Below are 19,877 nucleotides of genomic sequence, written 5' to 3' on the forward strand. Positions count from 1 at the left end.
TGCCTCCCCAAAATGCATTGTGTATGCCACCCATTAAAGCATCATCACTGCATTGCTCCCATGCCATCGCGCCGCCAGATACGCTATGCACCCGCTTTTGAAAACCATCTCGTTCCCATGCAATCCTACTCTATATGATGTCCTGAATGCTGATGCGACTGCTTCCTGGAGCACCGTTGGCACTGCTCCCATTGCCCATGCCATTGGTGTTCGCTTGACTGTTTTGTTGCCCATTATGAGAATTAGGAGATATGCTCGGCTGAGGAGGGTGTGAGGGGTACGAAGGAGGTCCTGTACTCTGCGGAGGCTGAGGCGGCGGGTATGGCGCTTGGTGGCCGGCCGTCATCGGTGCTGGCGGAGCAGAAGGGGCTTGTTGAGGTGCCTGTGGCGGATTCGAAGGACCCTTCTGATGCTCTTCCAATTGGCTCAGTGTTCTTTGAATATGCTCCCATCCGCCCCAGTCTCGCGCCTCTTGCTCAGTCAGAGTGCTGGTGGACAGCTGCTCTGCTGCCAGTACGGGTTTGTCCCCAGGATGCCCATTGACTACCACCTGTTGCTGGTGCACATTCATTCTCGCTTCGCTGCCAGTCCACGCCCACGAATAGTGCATGCTGCCTTGCATGTCTCCGCTAGCATATGCCAACAGTTCTTCGTCCGTTTGGAGCTGTTGCTGATTCGCCCCGGCTCGCATCTTCTCGATAAGCTTGTCCAAGAAAAAGGCCAAATTTCTGCCGCAAGCCACATTCACCTTGCGTAAATCTCCCACGGCGACTGATACGTGTGTTAGCATCAGAGCGGCCCCAAACTCGCCTCGCAGGGTGAGGACGAGCAGACACCTCCATAGGAATACGCAGAAGAACCCTGGTGCCATGGTCCGAATCATCGACCCCCACGTCGCCAGATGTGCGGGTGACATGTAGCCTTGTTGAATCGAAGTTGCAGGATGCTGCATTGTGCGTTGAATGTAGTGTGCAGTGTCCTTTCCAATATTCGCGCACCTGTCCATCGCGTCCTGCCGATCTGCCATCCGGCAAGCGGGTGAGAGATTGTGCCGATGAAGATGAAACATTTGCACCTGCACACAGCTGGCGGCTGTGAGTAGTCTCGGATCCAAAGGTGTCTGTGATGTGTTGACAAATGGTTCTGGCCATGATGCCACGATCGATCGGAAGTGTTCGTCACATGTAGCAAGAGTCGAAGGATTTATCGTCAGTGATTTGAGTGTTTTCTTGATTTGCGCGGTGGTCCGTGTGACCAAGATCATAGCGAGCAGGCCATTTGTGGGCGGCTGATTCGGCGGAGGCATAACGATGCCATTCGGACGTATGAATTCATCGTCGACCGGGACCGGTTCGCTCACATCGTAGTCGTTGTCATCGATCATCAGGGGTCGGCCCAATTCCATCGAGACAACCCTGCATTCGTTAGCACCCAGAATCAGAATACATTGCTCATGGTGGTGAAGCTTACCGATCCCAATTGTACAGACTCCACCACACACGTCTCCTCATCTCCAGATCCATCGGCGAGTATGGGCCGTGATCTGTTTGCAAGCCGATGTCCTGTGCTATCCGCACTGCTGAACCCAACCAAACCCACGCTGCAGAGCGCAGATTGAGCTCCACAAAGTAGATGCTGACGAGCAAAGTGGACCGTACGTGATCTACCGTCAGCTCATCGCACCACGTATTCATACTCGTGATGCAGTGATTCAAGTACTGTGCACCAGCAGATTCTTCGTTGGGATTCGTCGGTGCTGGATCGCCCAAAGTTCCGCAGGCCAGTACGGCATAGAACAGAGCAACCCAGATATGACGCGACTGCTGGAAGCTTCCTGTTCTGTATAGATCCTCGAACTCCTGCATGAACGTGGGCATGTGCAGATGCGGCGCGTAGAGGTGTACCGAGGTGCGATAATTCGCAATCAGATGTTCAGCCACGTTCTTTGGCGGCAGAGGATGATTCGTGTGAGGGAATGTTGGTTGAGGACCAAACTGATGGTATGGTGGAGGTGGCTTGAAAATGCCTTTCCCATAAGTTCGGATATTTTGTCGGACCTCGTCGAATCCCTCCATCAACGGCGGCGAGGGTCGTCGTTCCTTGGCGAGGTGTTCTGGCAGCTGCAGCACTGGGGCGTTGGACGTGGAGGGGATCGATTGATTTCCACTTTCCTGTACCATTCCTCGGAGCTGGTTAATCTGTTGCTTGGCCATAGAAAGCTGCTTTTCCAGGTCCTGCACCTGCTTGATCGAGGACATTCTGCGGTTCGTTTCCTTGGTAAATTGACATTTGACACCACGACTCGAGCACTCAGAGCAACTCGAGGTGTCTGTTGCATCGCACTTGACTTTGCGCTCTCGGCACGCATCGCAACTCGGGTCCTTGCGACGCTGGCGATATGCGCGCTTCTGTTGAGCTGAGAGTGCAGCGGCACTCGTATGCGCTGCAGACATGCCTGGGGTTGACAGTCCTGACTCGTTGTTCATGTACGCGTCCGGCATGAGTCCTTGGCCAGGTGGAGGTGCGGGCATGTACCCGAATTGCTGTTGATGGACACCATTCTGCGCAGGCTGCATCATCGCAGGCGAAGGAGCTCGGAACTGTTGCTGCTGTTGCTGCTGATGGTGTTCCGGTGGCGGCGGAGGGTATGGTGACCCAGTATGAGGCACCGAATTCGCGCCATGTGAGGGAGCCGACGACGGGTAGGGCGCAGGACCACGGCTGACGCTCGGCGGCTCCTGTTGTGGAGTGGGAGTATTGGAGGAATCCATACTGCCGATGCCTCAAGATGAAGAAGTGATGGGATCCGAGTGAGACATGCAGGCGGGAGTGCAAGCCTCGAGGCGTGGTGGCGGAGGCTTCAGTGAAATGTTTGAAGCCTTCGCGACTCGTCTGGTGACACGTGCAGCTCTGTACGCGTGCGAGTGTGAAGAGACCAGTGGGATTTGGTCAAGAAAGTCCGGGCGCGGCAAGCCTCAGGAAGAAGCGCCGAAGTCAATGGAGGCGCCGAGGCACCACAAGCAGCAGCCAGCAAGTCGGCGACAGGACCGAGTGCTTTCCCAGTGAACAGTGAAGGAAGCGGGAGGAGCCAGCGCCAGAAAGAAGTGGCCGTGTGAAGCAAGGTGCGTTGGTCCAGGGCGCGGAAGAGGGAAAGTGTCGTCGGCTTGTGAAGAGCAGAGGTCGAGACAGAATTTCGGCAGTAGCGAGTTGGCCTAAGAAGCAGAACTAGGTCTGGCAGGCATCGTCAGAGTTAGCCGGGCACTGGCGTCCGCGTGTAATTCGTCGGCCGTCCGCACAGAACCAGGGCGGGCGGGTTGATTATTGTTGCTTGATTGTGATGATGATTGTGTCGCCCGCCGCGCTCGCCGCCAGCAGAGATCAGGAGCCAGACGCGCACAAAAGGCACGCGATGCGCAAGGGGTCCGTCGGCAAGGATGTCCGGCTCTCACTGCGCAAACCCGCGCAGAATGCAGCGCTGCAGTCGGCAACGATATATAGATTTAGACGTCCATGGCCAGTGGGACGGCCCAGGCCTGGCAGTACGCTGCGACCCGCGCGCGCATCGCGAACAGCAGCAGCTCCAGCGAGGGCCTGCACCTGCCTGGCAAGGGAGCAGCGCTGCATCAGCAGATGCTCGGAGACCGACCCGGCTGCCATGCAAGCGACGCACTGGTGCCAGGATGAACCGTTCTCGACTCGCGGCACCCAGCAGAGGGACGACGATCAACCGCCTGCGGCCAACCTGCCTGGTGTTGCCGAGCACCGGAGGGGGTGTACTCTGTCCATCACAGCGGCCGGTCTGCCACCCACTGCACGCCGCCGCGTCGACACGCAGTAGCAGCAGCCCATGATGATGGTGCTCTGTGCGCTGACCTCGCCAGGCGTCCGAGGATGGAAGGCAAAGCGACGCTAGGATCCCACGCGAACGAACCGAATGCACAAGCCGCAGCCGTTGTTCTGCGCACGCTTCCAGAAGAAAGGGGCGGTTCTTCCGGTGGCCAGCAGGCCAATCGTGGAGCTCTCATCAAACCCCCGCGAGAAGTTTGTCGTGCGAGCATCAAATGCTGAGACGCTTGCCCTCGGCTGTGCGTCCAGGGCATTCTTGACGACGTGCATGGGCAGCAAAGGTCGCCAGCAGGGGACTCATCCGTGCCAGCTTCCAGCGCACCACCAGTGAGGCTATGCTTGTTCGAGAGACAGATCTCTGCCGGAGTAGGAAACGGCAAGTGCAGGAACACACCAGAAACATACCGTGGCTCGGCCCATGTCTCATCCTCGTAGGCAATCGGGTCTATTCCTTGTAGGGTTGCACGCGGTGGCGACCACGCTCCACGTGAGTGGCAGCCTTTCCCATGCGCGGCCGCTCAACTCAAATCATACTTCAGTCAGACGTAACACTACATGAGCGGCGAGGAGAAGATTGTGTAGAGTTGCGTCTCTGTTCCCGATGCGTAGCAACATCAGATTCAGTCGATGAGGATGAAGGAAGCTTTGCGGCATGGATCATCAGCGTTGAGAATGCTCACAGCACGAACCGCAATTGCCGGCTCCACATTGTTTCATCTTGGTAGGGCTGCTGTTGATCACTAGCACTGTCAAATTTAGGCCGACGGATGCACTACCCGACTTCACCTCATCGGGCTCATCTGCTCTCTGCAACTACCGACTTGGCGAGGTCGAGAGCATGCAAGGGCTCCCGTATTCAGAGAGGATTCGCCATCAGTGCAGCTCTGGTGGGGATGAAGGAAAAGATGTGTGCATGTCAGTGGATGTGGCCGAGAGAACAGCGATCCGACAAGGATCGCCCTCGGAAGCACAGGCGACGGATCCGAAAACAGCTGCAACACCGTCCGATGGTGTCCTGCAGTTGCATGAAACAGGCCGGTTACCGATCGTCTTCACGGTATTCTCCATGCATCGCGACTGGCTGGGTCGCACTTGACAGCAGATCTCACCGCGGGTGGTGCGGATGCTTCTTATGCCAAGCTGCAGAAGAGGGGCATACCGAATACGCTGTGCATGGCTGTCGAGTGCCCGCTTGCTACACCACAGCGCGACAGCACGGCAGCGATGTGAAGTACGACACGAGAAAAGCGCGCCAACAGACGAGTCTTGCCCCGGACGAGCATATTGACAATTGAAAGGACAACATTGATGATGTGTCCACCTATCTTCGGAGCCCGCCGAGGCTGCCAGGCCCCAATGCCATCACACGTCCGCTGTAAAACTTCGCCAGAAAAAATGTTTGTGACATCTTGAATCGACCGCCGCGCACTACAAAGCGATCGCTGTGCTGCTCGTCATCTCACCTGTCATCTCAAACGACCATAATCATGTGCTCCCCGGAAGTCAAATCGTTCCTCAAGTCCCTGCCAAAATGCGAACACCACATGCACCTGGAGGGTGCCCTGACTCCTGAGGTGCTCTTCACATTAGCCAGCAAGAACAACATCACCTTGCCTAGCGATGATCCAGCATTCGCCTCGCCCGGGCGTCTGCTGCAGCGCTATGACAACTTCACATCTCTAGACGACTTTCTCCATTACTATTACATTGGCATGAGCGTCCTGATCGACGCATCCGATTTCGAGAGTCTGGCATGGGACTATTTCAAACATGCGAACGCGGACGGGGTGGTTCATGCGGAGGTCAGCAAACAGTGCCCTAACTTCGATATGGCGCCTCGTGTTGGAGTTTATGCTGATTACTCGCAGCTCTTCTTCGACCCTCAGGCCCACCTGTGCCGTGGCGTATCATACGACATCATCCTCACTGGCTTCAGGGCCGCTCGAAAGCGCGCACAGACCGAATTCGGTATTACAAGCGAGCTGATCTGCTGCTTCCTGCGCCATCTTCCTGTGCCGGAATGTCACTCCACCTTCAATCTCCCCGAGATCCAGGACAGCTTTCATCGCGGAGATATCCTTGGCATCGGCCTCGACTCGAGCGAGAATGGGTTCCCTCCGGAGAACTTTGAGCAAATATACAAGGCTGCAACGGACCTGGGTCTTCGACGCACTGCTCATGCAGGTGAGGAAGGTCCGGCAGAGTATATCAAAAACGCCCTTGATGTTCTCGGAGTAGAACGCATCGATCATGGCATCCGACTCGCGGAGGATCTCGATCTGCTTGATCGCGTAGCCAAGTCGGGCACGCTGCTGACTGTCTGTCCCATGTCCAACGTGCTCTTGCGATGCGTGACCAAGGTTTCGGAACTGCCAATTCGGAAGTTCATTAACTCTGGAGTCAAATTCTCGATCAACTCGGATGATCCGGCTTATTTTGGCAACAACTACATCCTCGACAATTATGTTGCGGTGCAAGAAGCCTTCGATCTTACCACCGTAGAATGGGAAACCATCTGTCGGAATGCGATTGAGGGAAGCTGGTGCTGTCGATCTCGGAAAGACGAAATGTTGTTGAAATTGAAAGAAGTGGTAGAGGGCCTGGCTCACAGCTGATCTGGCTCAACAAGCTGTGAAGCTCTCCGCTGAGAATGATTGACATGCCAAGACCGCACTTCTGTCCGACCGTCACTTACCGCGGCAGCAGGAAAGTGTTCCGACGCATGGTGCTGGGTCGTTCGCTAAACGAATCCTCATGCCCGGGCAGCAGCGACGACTCATCACTTCCTCCAACACTCCCTGCAAACGAAGCGATCGACTCGATTCGAACTTCTCGTCGTTAGCGATTTCTTCCCTTCTTCCAAGGAATAATTCCAAGCTACGCTGCGGCGCTCACACCATAGTAGTGTACCGAATTGCTGGAATGATCAGTGAGCCACAGCCGCCTTACGTGAACTCTACCATATCAAACTTCTTCCCACCAAGCCATGTCGCACACACCACCCACGCGACAAAGCGGCGGTGCTGACTCGCGCTCATGTCATCATCACAAGCTTTCAAGTCTCCAAAAGATAGCGGCACATGATGGAAAGCAATTCCGCGACGCCCCCAGCCGGCGGCAAGAACCAAGGCTTCCTGGCTGCCGATGTTGATGACGCCCAAATCTCATCTCATTATTCTCTTCACCTCATATTCCAGGCCTTGCCTGGTCATAACTCGGATAAAAGTAAGGATCAGTTTTGCCAGAACGTAGCTTACCATGTGCTTCGCCGAACAAATAATACAACACATCGGCGTTCCCCCGAGATAGTCAAGGAATCGATGCCAACAAGCCACCTTTCCGGCCGAGAATCACAAACTTGTCGCGGCTGTGGCGACTCATCAAGGAAATGCCGACTCCGCAAGCCCTAACGTTCTCCTCTCAAAGTTGATCTGCTGGTATCTGACTCGTCAAGTATGAAGCAAGCCCTAATGCGTGGGGAAGTAAAGTTGTGTGAATCTCGGACGTTCGCCGACATGAGACCTAATCAAGAGAGATGATGAGAAAAGGAGTTTCGCGGGCGAAAGCACATTCCTCTTTCCTGCGCCTGAGGCCCTGAGCATGAACGCCCCATGGGGACTATTCGGACTATGCGTGCAACGATACCACATGACCTGATAGATGAGGACGCGTCCAAACGCCCAAAAAATCCTCCGGCCGCGCGTCTCAGAAGAAGTGAAAAATTGGTTTGGTTTGGCATTTCCGCATAAATCCCGGTACTTCGATTACAGTGACAATGGCAGTGATGACAATCATCGACTCGAACCGATCCATGTGTTCATCACCATCAGTATCTACAGCACAGTAAGCAGATCTGATGAAGAGAGTAGAGACAAGAAAGCAAGGTCCAGGCCATCATCTCTCACCATCATTATCAGCACATGCTCATGGACTGGCTTGGACCATCTACAGTGCGAACACACCAGTAGAAGTTCTAGAACTATTGGTCGAATTCCTAGTCAATGTTTGTGTGTCTGGTCGTCGGACTACGAAGCACGCCAATAGAAGTTCTCTGGGACTGTCAGGCTTTGGTGAGACCTGACTGTTGTTTGTTGTTGTGTGTTGTTCCTATTGATGACGGATCGAAGAATCAACAACCGGTTTTGATCCATGTCGTTCTTCCTCCTTGCTATCGCCGCCCTGCTCGGCCGAAGCCTGACAGCCTAAAAAGAGAGAGTGAGAGGGCTCGGAGTATGACTGTTGTTACTGTTGTTGTTGTCCAAGTCAGCACAACAAAGCAAACAAACCAGTATAGATGGGATCGTAGTCAATGGAACACTCGGTCGGTGTAATATAATAAGATTGATAGTAAGCATCTCTTCTTGGGCCGAAGCCATCGTGATGTGATGATGATGGATTGACAGACCAGGCTGTCAAGTTCTGCACTGCATAACAATAATGCATAGTTCTGATTGAATGCTACAGTTCTCACATTTGTTCTGATGAACTGCCTTCAGATTCTCATCCCGGAGAATTCTCTCTCTCTCAAATCTCTGTTCTAAATAGCACAAAACAGCAAGTGCGCACATCAAGGCGCTCTTGATCCAAAACAAAACAGCAAGATATTCAGATAACTCAAATTTCCATCGCTGCAACGCACCAAAAAAGGTCGCCCTGTTCCCTTTGCCCCAATGCAAAAATTCCCATGCTGTCCATTTCCCGCTCAGCCAAACCCTCAGATATATTCCCTCAAATCTCAAAAGAAATGTTCCATGCGCCTGATACGCCGCTTTGTGCTTCGCCATGATTGTTTCAGTGCTGCCGCTAATAGTCTGTCATCTTGTATGTCAGACTGTTTTGCTGCTGCGATATAAAGATGTGAAAAAATTTGTAAAGGAGAATCGTTGCAGATCATTCGCTTTGCGCGTTTGTTGCTTTTCTCGTCAAGGCCGTTGTTGTTGTTGCTCTCTCACACATTAAAAGTGTCGTGTTTGGTTTCGCAAAATTCCGTGGGTGAATCGCTCTATACAGGGTGGAACTCGCGTGCCTTCTTTCAGCCCGAGGCTGAAGCCAATCCAGTAGGGATCGGACATTTTGTTTGTTTTCTTCATTGGTAGTGTTGTATGTTGTAATTGGAGGGGCCAGCCTCAGCGCCAGAGTCATTGGCAGGTGTCCTGAAGTACGCGCTTAGCCTTTGATCGGGGTGGATTAGGTCCAAATCGGATTTGGCGATGGTACGAACCCTCCTCGAAATCCTCCCAGAGAATACCCGTAGATCTGCTCATCATGTGCAGTGTAAGATTGGGGAGGGAACCCTGGTGATGGCACAGCACCCCAGCCAGACTGTATCGTGCTAAAGCTGCCCGCCGGATAGGGAACTTCCAGGTAAGAAGTGTGCGCGGCAGCCGGTTGCTGCGATACCGGGTGCAATGGGGAAGGCGCGAACGCGGGACTAATGTTCCCGATGGAAGTGTAGTTGAGCGTGTCCGGGCTCACCATCATTGGAGCGGATTGCTGCATTGCCATCTGTTGTGTCTGAACAACTCTTTCGCGAAAGTTGTGTGCCATTTGTTGTGGGAACTGCATCAGTGAAGCAATTTCCATCGCGTTGTGGTCCATTGCCCGTTGTGATTGCATTGCATCTGTGACGCTGATGATTTGTTCCAGAGGTGGAAGTGCTATTCTCGCACAGAATGCGGGACCCAGATCCGGATAGAGAGGCTCCAGAGCGAGTGCGGTGGCATAGAAGTGGGCGAGGGTGAGCATCGCAGGGCCATGGCCACCTTGCGTCTGCAGCAATAAAGCCGGAACCCAGAATAGCCACTTCCGTAGAAGGTATACGTGGCTATATTGCTCGTCGGGTGTTTGCGCAGGGCTGGAAGCTTGCAGTCGTTGTAAGTATTGCAGCAGTTGACCCATCCAGTAGGACTCTGCTTCGTGACCCATCACAAATCTCGATAATTGTTGCGAAGCGTGCACAGTATTTGCGAGTATCGTATCCCGATCATTCTGATCCAGAGAGGGACGGCGCGACATGTATGCACCACCCCAGAGATCTTCGTCGTTGATATACTCGGCGAAAATCGACTCTTGCTTCCACGTCTGCATGGCTGAGAGCACGGATTGTATGCCGGCGCGCAAGGATGACCAGCTCTTCCTGTTAAAACAATCAGCTGAAAGCTTTCAGACACTGCCACTTGAGAACTTACCAGTCAGTCGCTTGCCAGAGTAGTAGAAGCGAGCACGCCAGTACCGCGTCTGCGTTCCGATGGGAGAAATTACCAATGGCTTCGTGAAGCCCTCGTAATGCAACTGTGCCATGCTGAATGTGTAAATTCCTGGTCTCGTTTGATGATCGGCTCCAAGCAAGATGGTTCGCGGAAAATGATAGAAGTGCGTGCATCACATAAGGATATGATGCGGCGAGGCTCAAGAATTTGGGTACTTTCGCGGTCCATATTGTCAGATTTGTGGTGCCTTTCAGCATCAGATCGTGCGAGATGGCTGACAAGTGGTGTATCAGGCGTAGGTCGTTTTTCGAGTATTCGTGTGTCTGAGGTGGTGGAAAGACTTGGAGGCCAGGGAACGGGAAGCTGCCAGTCTGTTGCCAGAGATCGATGCGGCTTTCTGTCCCAGGGGAGAAGGCTAGGTGTGTTTGCTCCGGACTCGATTGGCTCTCCACCTCTGATCCAATGGTCTCCATGTAGTCGCATCGTACCTGATGCTTGGTGCAGTTGCGGCTGTGACTGATGAGTGAGTGTGGTTTGAAATTTCCCCGTAGCACTTACCATTGTGGGAAAGTCTCATCGCATCGGATGTGCCTGCGCTTGCAAGTCTTGCACCCCTTCCGACTTTTGGTGTGACTCCTGCGGGAGGGCCCGGTTCCTTGACCTGCCATGGCTGTGTAAGGCTAGCAGTGCACAACAGGGAGGATGGGCGATGTGTCCGAGTAGCAGCGTATGTTGATGCTTGGCAACACTGGACTGTGGTCCGGAGGGCAAGTGGTGGGCGTGGTTGGGTTCGTAAGTGGGGAACGACTGGTTCGGCCGTTCGAGGGCAGTGCTGAGTAGACAGTTAAGGCCACCAGGAAGCGAGCGTGAGTGTTAAGCAGTCGAGGCCCCAAGGCGGGCAGAGGGAGAGCGATAGTGGGCGCGGCAGAAAGCGAATGTGTGTTTGCCTCCCGAGCCTTCTTGGACCGACACAGACCGACGGGGCACTCTATGTAGGTATGTCGAAGTGTGAAGCTCTTGGAGGATCAGCAGCACCCAAGACTGATCGAAGCGTGGTATTGTACCTGACGAGCTGCAGTCGACACGCTCGAAATAGACAGCGGTCAGCCTAAGCTGGAAGCGTGCTGGTAGGTCAGCACCCTGGGCCTGCGTGCCAGAGCCTGTGGCCGCGCGAGGAAAGTGAGAGGGTCCTCGTGTATGACATCGGCATGCATGGGCAGACTGAGAACATGGCCGCCAGCGTGCCAAAGAAGCTTTTCGCCGCGCTCCACTCCATCTGGCGGTCTTCCGCGCTTGGGTCGACGAGGCCATTGCTCGCTAGCGGGCACCGCGGCGGCGAGACGCTCGGGGCACTGGTCGTCTGCTTAGGGTTTGCCGTGAGAGAGCCCATGCCACCTCAGTGCACCCACTACCACCACTGTCGCCGCCGCCAGCGCGCGCCCGGGGCACGTATGCAGACTGCGAATGGAAATGGACGGCGTGGCCCAATGAGGGCGCAACATGGCCGGGAGCGAACGTGGCCGCCGCCGCCCCCAGCAGTAGTCGACGAGCTACCTACCTTCCTACGGAGAGCTGCAGTGCTGCAGGCGATCCGCTTAGCCTGGCAGCAGCAGCGAGCATGCTTTGGCCCAGCAGACAGACGAGCAGGCTGCAGCTAGGTGGACTTTTCGGGCGGCGATCTGCAGGCACTGAGGGCTCCAGCAGAGCAGAACGGGCGAGTGCCACGCTCGACGAACTCCCGGGCCTCCGTGTTTGTGCTGCTGGCTCAGCCTCTGTCAGACTGCCACCGGGCACAATCGTCGCCCGTCAGCACGCCCGCCCGGCACTCACCTGTGCGCCTCGTACCTGGACCACACTCGCACGCCCGCCCGTTTGGCCGCCCATGCGGTGGCTGCTCGCGTGGTGGCCCAGGCAGAGGGCGCGCCAGTCACCCATTGTTGACGTTACATTTGCCAGACTGGCGCCGACGTCAAAATCTTGAACCAAGACCGCTAACGTGCGGGCTGCTCCCGCTGCTGCTCACTAGCGGCTTTTCTATTTTGGGCTCTCAATATTCGTTTGTCAATCATCACACGTCCTCTTCTTCTTTTTCGCCCGTCGTTCGCCTGTCCACACGATGATGCTGCACTACAGCTGCGCGCGATTCGTGCCCGCCAGCAGCGCTCGCGTGCCGCATGGCACCCGCCCGCTCCTCTCCTCCGGGAGTGGCTGTCGGCGCTGCCTCGTGCGTGCCGGACTATGCCAGGCCTCCTACACCACTCGTCGGCAGACCGGCGACTGCGGAAGTTGCACGGAGACGGAAACTTGTTCATCACTCGGTGCCGTGCGACGTGCTCTCGCCTGACGTGAGAAGCCGTCGTTCGCTAGGGTTGCTGGCTATATCTATATCTAGGATTCTGGAGATGCAGAACGCCAGCTAGCAGTGGGTAGCGCGTCGCCTGCTGCTCGCTTAATAGCTGTCCTCGACCATCAGCACCCGGCCACCGCACTTTTGGATGTTGTCTTCAGCAGCGTCTGGGGCTGCCCTGCTCAGTGCTGAAGACGCCGGTGATGTTCCGCCACATACTTTTCCTCGAACACTGAGGAGCTGCATTTCTCCTCACGCATCGTGCTTCTGATCGTTTCCGCGGGATGCAGGCAGAGGACTAGCTGGCATGCGTGTATGCATGTAACGGTAACCATTCCCAAAAGGCCCCCTCCCGTCGTGGAGTGCATGACGTCGGGAATCTCTGTGTGACCGAAGAGCCTCCCCTTCTGTCTGAGACATTGGGCGCACCTCAGACCCTGGACTGCTCATTGGCTCCATGTCGTCCTTCGTATTCCGCCGATCATGTTTCTATCTCTTGCACACGCCGGTCGCAGTGGCTTTCAATTGCCGTGACACGCACGGCTGAAGTGCACGAGGAGACGACACACCCGTGCCACTTTCTCCCAGAATTCGGCAGCTTTCAAGCCACGCGGATCTAGAAAGAGCGCCTCACCCGCACTCTGCTGCTATTAAAAGCACCTTTTCTCCAATCTTGACGAACGCTATGCAGATCAGCTAGGGCTAGTGTCCGCAGTAGCGCTGCCTGGAGATCATGCTCAATTCTACACATTTGATATTGGCACCTGCCATCGCCGTCGCCTGCTCACCGACAAGCATGCACGCTGCGCGACGGCCCATAACGGCGACGTGGAGCGAAGCGAAGATTCAATAGATCGGGTTGGCGCTCGACGCAACAGCCAACCCGCTGTCAACCACCACCAGGCTTTCGACATACCGGGAGCCGAGCTGACTGTTTGTTCCACATGGCTTCGCAGGCATGGTGATGCTATATCGAACGTCCCGGCTTCCCGAATGCTGCTATCAGGACCCGCTCGAAGGAGAAACTCGCCGCTGACAAACAAACGCCAAATGGTGACCACTGCATTCATGCTCTCTCGCGACGTCTCGGACCGCGCCCTCATACCTTTGACCTGAGCGAGTGGACAGACCAGCTCATGTGATGTGGTCGCTGTGCTTAGGGCGAGGGGTAGAAAACAAAAGACAATGTCCATGCTCACCCGACAATTGCACCTGGCAAAATCGCGGGCACTCACCCTTAACGATGCTCACATAGCATATCGTTGCTCTGCTCGCGCCTTTCACCGACTGTTGCAATTTTGGACCTCTGTCTTACACACTCAGCACACAAGACAGGCACAATGCCTGGAGGCTATTCTCGGCCAAGCCTGCCATTGCATTCACCAACAGACAAACAACTGCGCGCGATTGACTGCCCACGTGTCCGCTCCGGACATGCCGCCGGCACACTCAAGCAGATCCAATTTGGTACGTCTTGTGCACAAATCCTTGTTCGCCACTACATTTGGCTCGAAACAGTTCGGACATAGCCGATGCCAAATTTCACCTCAGTGGGATGTCTCTTGTTGCACTGCCTCAGAGTGATATAGGCGGGAGTTTCATAGAAGCTCCTCGCAGCACATGTTAACGAAGAGACTTTCGAAAGCAAACGAGTCCGAAACCCAAAAGAACTCCATTGATAGACATGGTTGTTTCGCAGCGTAGCTTCGCTTTGGCAGGTGAGCATCCAGGACCCTCGATCTGCATGCAATTGTTGCTCCCTTGTGTTGCAGCGCGATTTGCACGCTGATGCGTTGTCGAATTGCAACGTCTTCCTTGCTCGCATGGGTCGCAACACCAAATTCTCAGCCTCGCGACAGGTAGCACTGTTCCTGCGGCAGATCAATGAACAGCCTGCAACGGTTCGGCTTTGGGCAATGCTCATGCGGTGACCGGAACATCGGATGAATCCCTCGGGAGCCTCACGCAAGCCAATCCGCGATCTAGGAGGAGGGTGGAGAAATATGCTCACCCACCGGCTTGACAATTCTTTAGACTTTGCGATCGCCACGCAAGACACCTTCTGGAAGGCTGGAGGACGTAACGCATCATAACCTTGGGCTTCGCTTCACTCAAGACAGAGTTTGGCCTACGCGAACATGCTGCCGGTTCGAGTCGAGCCGACTTGAAGTATGAAGTATCGTGCGGTGGTGCCAAGCGGCCCAGCTCGTGGCCTCGGCTACAACTTCAACCTGGAGTCTGAGCGCGATGATGATGCTCACAATGTGCAGGTACATCTATCACACACCGAACCAACGCCTAGCACGAGTCAACTGAAGCATCCATCTCATCATGGGAGATTCGTGGCGATCCATCGCCGCTCGCAAACAGCAGGAGCGAGCCTCGCGCATACCCGTCGAATGGCGTCTGCAGGCGTCCCAGATCTCAAGCTACGGTGCCTGCGTTCTGGACGCGCCACGACGATTGGGCCTACTTACGACGACTGAGCTGAAAATAACTGAAGACTTCGACGCCGTAGGTCTACTGGACGAGCTAGCAAACGGGCGCCTCCAATCCGTCGACGTCGTGAGAGCCTTCGCAAAACGAACTGCAATCGCGCACCAACTAGTCAACTGTTGCACCGAGCTGCTATTCGACGATGCGCTCAAGCGTGCTCAGGAAATAGACGAGCATCTCGCCAAGACTGGCAAGACAATCGGTCCTCTCCATGGCTTGCCAATTTCCATCAAAGACTGCTTCCGGGTTAAAGGCTACGATGCGAGTGTTGGCATCGCAAGTCTTTGCTTCAAGCCAGCCACCAGCAATTCGGCGCTTGTAGACCAATTGCTATCTCTCGGAGCTGTCATACTAGCCAAAACAAATATCCCCCTCACCATGATGGCGCTTGACTCGCACAACAATGTCTTTGGGCGTACACTCAATCCATTGAACCGCGAACTCACCGCCGGTGGCAGTAGCGGCGGTGAGGGGGCCCTCGTAGCTATGCGCGGTTCTATATTGGGCGTGGGGACAGACGTGGGAGGGTCTGTTCGCATTCCGGCCTTCTGCAATGGTCTCTGGGGCATCAAACCTTCTCACGGACGCGTGCCATATGCTGGACAAGAGAGCGGGCAGAAACCGGGCAGCAGCAAGCTTGGAATCGAAGCAACTGCGGGACCAATCGCGACGACTCTCAGAGACTGCGAGCTGCTACTGCGCGTCGTCGCAGATAGCGCACCGGAGATCTACGATGTCGAAGTGGTGGCCCAGGACTGGTCACGGCAACTTCCCTTGATTCTGAGAGGTCGAAAGCTTCGTGTTGGGCTGATCCGTACCGACGCCATTGCCCGACCGCTTCCGATAATAGATCACTTGATGGACGAAGTCGCTAAGACACTTCGCGCTTCGAAAGAGTCCATCGAAGTCGTTGAGGTCGACGCCTCTCGTATCCTGTCACGGATCCTGAAAACTTTCAATGGTATAGTATCTATTGACGGCGCCAATGCTTGGTTTGACCACATGGAAAAAACGGGAGAACCATTGTCGCCATGGCTGCAAGGCAGACTCACTAGACGAAAGCCAAAATCCACAGATGAGGTACGCGCGTTACAGGCGCAGAAGTCGGAACTACAAACCGAGTTTCTAAAAGTATGGAGTGAAGCTGGCGGCTATTGGGTTACGGATGACAGCAAGCTACACAAGGGTGACAGAACTCTAGATGTGCTACTCATGCCTGTTGCTCCTCACCCTGTCCCAGGCATAGATCGCTGGAACATCGTCAACTACACCGCTTCACTGAACCTCCTCGACCTCCCCGCCGGCGTGCTTCCACTTCGGCAGGTCCGCGAAGACGACCTCAAGGGCGATCTCCCCTCCTCCGATCCCCTCAACGCATGGGACAAGATCAACAGGGAGCAGTGGACAAAGGTCGATCGGAAGATGTACCTCGGCAGCCCGCTGAGCGTGCAGGTCGTGACTCCAAGGTTGACCGAGAGGAAACTTGTTGAAGCTATGGCGGTGCTAGACCAGGCACTTCGGCCGATGAAGGACGGCAGTGTACAGCCTAGCAGTAAATTGTAGGGACAATTAACGTGGTCGGAAGACTTGATTCAAAACAAAAGAGCATCCCACATCCCACATCCCACAACCAGCAATAGCCGTAGGTGCCTACCTTTCCTGCCAGCAGAACTTTGCAGTGCGATGGCGCTCAATTGGGCAAGTTCCTGGCTGTCGAGCTAATGCGCTGGTCGGAGAAGGAGATGGCTCCAAGGGGGTCGCTCGTAGGAGGTACACTGATCTCAGTTTCAACATCTCATCTAGAGTCGCATCGCTGTCGATAGCGTGAGAAAAAGATCAACAGCACCAAATGCTAAACGGCGGAAAGCACTCCCACCGTCTCGTCCGCGTCCACTCATGCACTTCAAAGGTCTTCCTTATAGTGAATCCATCCGCAACCAGCAAAAGTGACATCTTGACGTCAATAAAAACCACCAATTGGTGGACTGCAAAACGAGCATACAACCATGACAACGGCACTACAAATGAAGATCGCACAGCATCGTACACAGACAGATTCAGATTCCACACCAGTACATTCCCGCCAGTACGTTACCACTATCTTTCACATCCCACATACATATCTCGGCAGGGGGAGCTCATCAGATCCTTATCCTCTCAAACCCATACTCTCCCAACCCGCGACTTTTCTGCTCCGCCATTACAGCCTTGACAGCCACTTTTCCATTGCCGCTACCAGCACCAGCTACAACAGGCGGCTCACTCCTCCCACCAACAGGCATAAGCGCCAGTTCGGGCGTCCATTCCATTTCGTCCAATTTCCTCTTGTTCTTCTTCTCACTACCAGCACTCTTCAATGCCGTAGCGGACGTCTTGTCGATTTCCTGGAGATATGTGACGAGGTTCTCGGCGTGGTAAATTCCTTCGACAATGGCGGAAGTTTCGTTTACGAGGCTTTCGATCAGGTCTTCGGTTGCCCAGACGTTGGAGCTTTGGCCTACGAGCCAGCCGCTGAGACCGATCGCGTCGATAGAGCAGGAGAGGAGGTGGGCGATGGTGCGGATTGCATGGTTGCTGGGAGTGGAGGCAGTAGGTGATAGAAGGTCTTTGGTGGCGGCCGGCGGAGCTGAGACTCCGTTGTCCATCATGGAGACGTCTTGGTCAAGGTTGGCGTCCTCTTCTTCGGCGTTGCTCCAGTCGTAGGGTCTGGTCCAGCCGCCATTGGCGAGTTCCATACGCATGATGTGGATGAAGAATATGATCTCGTCTTGGGACATTTGGGCTCGCATGGCTTTGGTGATGTCTTTTGAAGGGAACTCTCGGAGGCGGTCGAGGCATTTTCTGAACGTTTCGCTGCGGGTTGAAAGGCCTGCTTCGAGGAATTTCGTGGCTCGCTCGACTTCTGCGAGGGCTGCTGCTTCTTCTGCTTCCAGGTTGGCTTCGGATTTGTCGTCTGCGGTGCCGTTGGACATGTCCACATCTCCGTTGGTGAGCAGCTGTTGGGCCTCTTCGGTAGACTCGTTCTGATCTTCAAAAGAGGCGATGAGGACCTGTAGAGCCTGTACTACTTCGGACAGATCCCAGTAAGCAGGCAGAGAGAGCAGGCTGTCAAGAAGTCCGAAGCTCGAGTCCGCCTCGCTGAGTGCGGTAGTTATGTCGCCGGGCGCAACATATGGTCGAGCCGTGAATTCTGCTGCTACTTGCGGAAGCGCATGCTCGACTTCTATCGCCTTGAGGAGTCCAGCAAGAGCGAGCCATCGCAGAATGTTCTTGGAGGGAAAGATCAATTGTAAATGTCGCTGGCCGAGGATGAAGCCACTCGTCTTTGATCTCCAAGCAAAGATCTTGCCCAGGATGTAAACAGCTTTTTTCCTGTCGACATGCTGAGGATCGAAATGCTGTGGTAGAAGATCCCACTCTTCATCATCTTCGGAGCCGTTAGCGGCCCCATTAGTGAGTGGCTCAGAGTCATCGTGCTTTGCGTATTTGCCAACGTGCAAATCCTTTGCGACACGTTTTTCCAGAGCAGGAAGGTCGCGCTGTTGGATGATAGTATCGACTTTCGCCTTCCAGTCATCCCACTTCTTGCGCTTCTTTTCTTTTGTCTCAACTATCAGGGCATCGTTGGTGAATTTCCCTTTGGCGAAAACATCAGAGAGCAATGCGCCCTGAGTCCTTTGCCGTTTGACATCTTCCATTGCATCTCCCAGCTGGAATGCGACAAGACTTGTGCTCTTGATTGCAACGACGACACCTAGATCAGTGAAGTGGCTCAGCAGCGTCGGCGAAGATGTTGCTTGCTCGTCCTTGCCCTGCGGCAGGGTAAGTGAGTCCAGGACCGAGGCAAATTTGGTATCATAGACAGCAATGCGGTTTTGCAAAGAGACGATGACAGCTCCCGCTGAGAGTCGAGCAAAGCTTTGGACATGGCCCGACTTCTTACCAAGCTCGAAGGAGACTTTGGGCGTTGTGTTGGACAAGTCGAAGATGGTCAGCCGCGAACCATGTCGCTGGTAAAGCATGCCAGAGGCTGGATGCAGTTCGAAGCTCGAGCTTTCGTCGCCATATTTCTCAGGCAAATCGTGAGTGAGAACGAGCTCAAGCGGCGACCGCTGCATCTGAAGGCCTGACGCCCCAACATTCCGCAGCCCGAAGACTCGAAGCTGTCGTTGTTGCCCCAGTCGCACGACCTGGCACAGCAGGGTGGGAGCGTTCCCCGTTCCTTCCTCTGATATATTGGGATCGAGAAGCGCCAGCACATCCTGGCGGCTTTTGAGCAATCCTCTCCGCGCTGCGTCCAAATCCACGACGCTTGCATACTCCACCACGACTTCTTCTTGCGCTGTATGCTCCCACCGCGTCTCGTTCAAGTTTCCGGATACACAGTCTACATCTCCATTCTGATACGACACCAGGATCGGAGCAGACTCATACCTCGAGTCAGCCGTGGGCACGACGTCCAGACCAACAACCTTCCCATCGCGCAGCTTTCGTTCTCGCTTGACGGGTGCCCGCGGTTCATGATCTTCATTTTGCGGCCTGCCAATATATTCGATGAAGGCTACCAGCTTCGATCGCGAGTCTTTCGGACGGCTCTGGCAGGCCAAATAGGTATTTCGTTGCGACTGCAGAGGCTTTGCACGTTTGCAATAGATCGAACAGGGTGGAGCGGCGAGGTACGATTGTGGTGGAAGCGCATAGGAGCTGACAGTACTTTGCGTTTGGATCTGTAGACTCGTGAGTTGTTGGCTCTGTGAGACCAAGCATTTTGGTCGAATCGCACATTGTAGATGTTGACACTCTCGCCATCAATGCCCACAGCAATCTCATGTCGTTTTCTCTTCCGCGAGCCATTCAAGCTGTATACTGTCGCCGGCTGAATCTGCCCATTTCCCGAATCCAGCGGCTTCGGTAGCGCTGCGATAGTGTATGGCTCCTCGATCCCGCCCGACATGGTTGCAGTGGTGCAGCGGCAACAG

At 54.8% G+C, this 19,877-nt stretch overlaps 5 protein-coding genes across 5 annotated transcripts; 2 read left to right on the forward strand and 3 right to left on the reverse strand.

Annotated features, from left to right (window-relative positions):
• Positions 1–130: 130 nt before the first annotated feature.
• Positions 131–2,771, reverse strand: RHO25_004172 (uncharacterized protein; the record flags this gene model as incomplete). Its single annotated transcript, XM_023595096.2, has 2 exons — positions 131–1,415; positions 1,471–2,771. The coding sequence occupies 2 exons, from the start codon at positions 2,769–2,771 to the stop codon at positions 131–133; spliced, it is 2,586 nt and encodes an 861-aa protein (XP_023456679.1).
• A 2,562-nt stretch (positions 2,772–5,333) lies between these two features.
• On the forward strand, positions 5,334–6,461 carry RHO25_004173 (uncharacterized protein; the record flags this gene model as incomplete). Its single annotated transcript, XM_065602529.1, has 1 exon — positions 5,334–6,461. The coding sequence occupies one exon, from the start codon at positions 5,334–5,336 to the stop codon at positions 6,459–6,461; it is 1,128 nt and encodes a 375-aa protein (XP_065458601.1).
• Positions 6,462–9,033: 2,572 nt separating this feature from the next.
• RHO25_004174 (uncharacterized protein) lies at positions 9,034–10,723 on the reverse strand (the record flags this gene model as incomplete). Its single annotated transcript, XM_023595098.2, has 3 exons — positions 9,034–9,982; positions 10,035–10,565; positions 10,614–10,723. 3 exons carry the CDS (start codon positions 10,721–10,723, stop codon positions 9,034–9,036), a joined length of 1,590 nt encoding a protein of 529 aa, XP_023456681.1.
• Positions 10,724–14,733: 4,010 nt separating this feature from the next.
• On the forward strand, positions 14,734–16,461 carry RHO25_004175 (uncharacterized protein; the record flags this gene model as incomplete). The annotated part of the gene is made up of 1 exon (XM_023595099.2): positions 14,734–16,461. One exon carries the CDS (start codon positions 14,734–14,736, stop codon positions 16,459–16,461), a length of 1,728 nt encoding a protein of 575 aa, XP_023456680.1.
• Positions 16,462–17,039: 578 nt separating this feature from the next.
• On the reverse strand, positions 17,040–19,852 carry RHO25_004176 (uncharacterized protein; the record flags this gene model as incomplete). Its single annotated transcript, XM_023595100.2, has 2 exons — positions 17,040–19,625; positions 19,682–19,852. 2 exons carry the CDS (start codon positions 19,850–19,852, stop codon positions 17,040–17,042), a joined length of 2,757 nt encoding a protein of 918 aa, XP_023456675.1.
• Between the last annotated feature and the right edge of the window lie 25 nt (positions 19,853–19,877).

This window comes from Cercospora beticola, chromosome 3 (genome assembly GCF_033473495.1).
Source record: "Cercospora beticola chromosome 3, complete sequence".
In the NCBI taxonomy this organism is placed as follows: Eukaryota; Fungi; Ascomycota; class Dothideomycetes; order Mycosphaerellales; family Mycosphaerellaceae; genus Cercospora; species Cercospora beticola.